This window comes from Selaginella moellendorffii, unplaced genomic scaffold (genome assembly GCF_000143415.4).
Source record: "Selaginella moellendorffii unplaced genomic scaffold, v1.0 SELMOscaffold_475, whole genome shotgun sequence".
NCBI lineage: Eukaryota > Viridiplantae > Streptophyta > Lycopodiopsida > Selaginellales > Selaginellaceae > Selaginella > Selaginella moellendorffii.
The window spans coordinates 1750-5377 of record NW_003314730.1 but is presented as its reverse complement, the minus strand read 5'-3'; the positions used below and the strand labels follow the sequence as shown (position 1 = coordinate 5377).

The window sequence follows — 3628 nt, the reverse complement described above, 5'->3', positions numbered from 1 at the left end:
ACAATTCTAGACTTGTTTTGTCTTACCAGGATTTCCCTTCAAGCCAAGATATATGCTAGCGCTTACTGTCGGATCAAATCAGATGGAAATGGTGGACAAAGCTGTTCCAAGGTTGAAACATCCTAATTGCTTTCGAAAAAACATCTGGACACTAAGTTTGATGCTGCAGTTTGACAAAGACTGGATGATAGTTCTTTTTCACTACGACGCGCACACGGATGCGTGGGATCAGTTCGAGTGGTCTCAACGTGCCGTCCATGTTAGCGTGAGGAAGCAAACCAAATGGTATAGACTTTCTTTCACTTTGTCTTTGGTGTTTACATCTTCTTTCAGGTGGTATGCGAAGAGATTTCTGCATCCCGACGTGATAGAGCCTTTCGAATACCTGTTTCTTTGGGACGAGGATTTGGATTTAGAGCATTTTGACGCGCATAAGTACGTAGAGAGTGATGTTTTCGTGGCGCTCGTGCCTTTAAACTCTTCTTTTTTTCCTTTGCTTGTTTAATGCAGATATATCGAGCTTGTGAGGAAACATGGACTAGATATATCACAACCTGGGCTAGAGCCCGACAGAGGATTGACTTGGCAAATGACCAAACGAAGGGGCGATGTTGAGGTTCACAAGTTAAGCTTGCGTTTTCTTTATAACTTTTGGTAACGATTAACGTGTCTCTGTTTCTTTTTCTTTTGCTTTTTTTTTCATATGTAGAACCACGGAAGAGAAGCCAGGTTGGTGTAGTGCAGGGCCTCACAAGCCTCCTTGTGCCGCGTAAGTTTTGTGTTTAGTTTCTATTTATCTTCCTTGCTTCTAGCTATTTCTATCGACTGAGTTTGCTACAGATTTGTGGAGATCATGGCTCCAGTTTTTTCGCGCAAGGCCTGGCGCTGTGTGTGGCATATGATTCAAAATGACTTGGTGCATGGCTGGGGACTAGACTTTGGCCTGCAAAAGTGTGCAACGGTGAGCTTTGCCAGTACTTTGCTTTAATTATTTTTTCTTACATTCCATTCCTATGATTGAGCAGCCTGCTCACGAGAGGATTGGAGTCGTGGATGCACAGTGGATACGACACAAAGGCGTTCCGTCTCTTGGCTCACAGGCAAGTGCTCTCTTATGTTCAGAGAGAGTTTTGTACTCTTCTCTTTAGATTTTATGCTCTAATCGCTCTCTTTTGTGAACAGGGACAAGCCGTCGAGGGGAGACCACCCTGGGAAGGAGTAAGATGGTTTTGGTAGTAAGGCAACTTCCTTACTTTTCCTTTTGTTTTGTTTTTTCAGGTGCGGGTAAGGTGTAACAAAGAGTGGCGTATGTTTTCTGAGCGAATGAAGAGAGCTGAGGACATGCAGAAAAATGTAACCCTCAAAAGCCAACATTAGTACTACAAACATATTAGTCGAATACAATTATACCTTCTAAAGCACGTATATAAAAGAATAACAGCTAGCATCAGTAATTAAATCGTTAATGGTGCCACAGCTTGGAAATATTTATAGCTCTTGTTCTATCTAATGAGTTTTTCATCCTCCTCCTTTCTCTTGTCTACTCATTTTTCCTGATGCTGACAATACTCTTCATAGCAGCGCTCTGTCTCCTCCGAACAACAGGGCAGGGACTTGAAGGGAGGTGCGCGCTGCTAGAGACCACATTTCCAATCTGAAATAGGGAGAACAGTGATCATATCTGCCTCGGACAACCAATGGTGTACAGTGCGATGCAAGTCCTCTCCTGGTGCCACTACCACCCTACTAAAAGGTGTGGGCTTCACTTGGTGGAGCCACTTGAGCTCGACATAAACTATGAAAGGCTCTTGCAACTAACCAATTGAGGATGTAAGGGATTGTTTGTATCAATTGTGTCTCGTGAATCTGTGATATAATAATATGGAGGAATATTATAGAATTCTCTCGTATTTGAAGGATGAAGAATTCCTCGGTGTTCATCACCCCTTCTTCTCCAGCAGAAGGGAAGAATGCCACGATCTAACCTGGATTAGGCTCTCACCGGTGTTCCATGAGGGAGGGAAAAATAACATAAACTAAATTGAAAGCCCTTACAACCAAGCAATTGCCCTGTTAGGAAGATTGTTTGTATTGTTTGTATTGTTTACATTGGCTTCCATGCAGCCTTTGAGCTGGCGGTTGGGATCCAAGATGTTGACATCAGTTCTTCATCACTCATGTATGCAATATCATTCTCCATTTCCACATACATGCTCTATGATAATGCCATCGCCACCTAAAATCATTTGTGGCAATATAACCCTATCTTACGGGTCTCAATCAAGAGTATCATGGCTCCTTTGGTTGAAGTAGTGCTTGCGAAGAAGAAGATGTGGGGAGTGGTGTCTTGCATTGTGTTGCCTCCATGTTTTCTTTCATTTGGTTGAAGTAGCGCTTGCGAAGAAGAAGGTGTGGGGAGTGGTGTCTTGCTTTGTGTTGCCTCCATTAGAGATGACACCAGAGGAAGAAGTGGCACTTTCTTTAACTGATTAAGAAAGATCTCAGGGATTTCAGTGGACAGCATGATATTCACGTCAAGTTTAGTAGTAGATGCTTGGGAGATACTCCACAATGACTACATCAAAACATCTTGGCTAGCATAATTCAATGAGGTTATTAAGCTTGTCAATTGTCATATACTGCCTGAGGAATTTGCTCCCAAGTTTTATAGTCGTGTTAATGGCTATGGAGGATGTCTTCTTCAAATGGGAGCTTGTGTACTTCCCATATCTGTTCTCACAGACATCATGCTCATTATCAGGTTGTCTCGCAGCATAAAGCAACATCTCTCTTCACTCAAGCAAGGCTTAACCTAAGAATTGATTAAGAAAGAAATCCAGGAACTCAATTTGATGGATAGCACGAGATCAACATCAATTGTAGCTAAAAGACAAAGCACCTATCTGTGTCAATTCAGAACCTAATGTGGAGGTGATGCATGTGCATTCAAACTATAAACGGGCAGACCAAGATCCATCTGCTGGGAAACAACAAAGATTCCAATCTTGACATTTCAACAACATAAATGATGAGACTCTAACCTTTCTCCTTTCGAACAGTTCAAAAAGAAATTTAGACCTAAGGAGTCTTGGTCATCGTGAATCATGATCTCAAAGGTAAATCCCAGCGTGTTACAGAGCTTGAGGATGATCTAAATTAGTGGAGATAGAGTTAGGTATGTATCAATCATTTGATCAGTGTTTTTGCATACTCGCTAGTTCAGTAGCTCTTTCAACATCCGAAGAAAAATATAATGCAATCAATGTTGCTACTAAAGGTTGACATGTTTATTTCATAATATTGGTCCAAAAACTCTTAACAACATTTTTGCTTTTGCAATGATTGAAAATCCCATATTTCGTTCTTGCATAAAACATGTCGAGATGGACCACTTCTTTATTTTTAAAAATGTTATCCAACTTGCACATATTAAAATATAAAGTATGATTGCGGACATTCTTATAAAAGCACTTCCAGCTTTATCATTTGTGAAATATTGAGATAGTCTTGGATTGAAGAGGATAACAATATAAGGGACAATGCATAGCTTCATTTAGATTTAATTTGAAATGCTCATTTGCCCTTCTATTCTTCTAAAATCTAGAGATGTAGTGCTTGAAGAAAGCCA

General features: G+C 40.8%; 1 protein-coding gene across 1 annotated transcript; it reads left to right on the top strand.

Annotated features, from left to right (window-relative positions):
* Positions 1 to 52: 52 nt before the first annotated feature.
* LOC9641263 lies at positions 53 to 1435 on the top strand. The gene is made up of 8 exons (XM_024668157.1): positions 53 to 285; positions 334 to 435; positions 511 to 624; positions 710 to 769; positions 841 to 961; positions 1026 to 1100; positions 1183 to 1218; positions 1279 to 1435. Exons 1-8 carry the CDS (start codon positions 53 to 55, stop codon positions 1375 to 1377), a joined length of 840 nt encoding a protein of 279 aa, XP_024523925.1. The 3' UTR covers positions 1378 to 1435.
* The last annotated feature ends 2193 nt before the right edge of the window (positions 1436 to 3628 follow it).

Bases quoted from the DNA above. Each gene is read 5' to 3' on its own strand.
- LOC9641263 (XM_024668157.1), top strand. From the start codon at position 53: ATGCTAGCGCTTACTGTCGGATCAAATCAGATGGAAATGGTGGACAAA. The intron at 286-333 runs GTATAGACTTTC...ATCTTCTTTCAG, and splicing joins GTGAGGAAGCAAACCAAATG to GTGGTATGCGAAGAGATTTC. The intron at 962-1,025 runs GTGAGCTTTGCC...ATGATTGAGCAG, and splicing joins GCCTGCAAAAGTGTGCAACG to CCTGCTCACGAGAGGATTGG.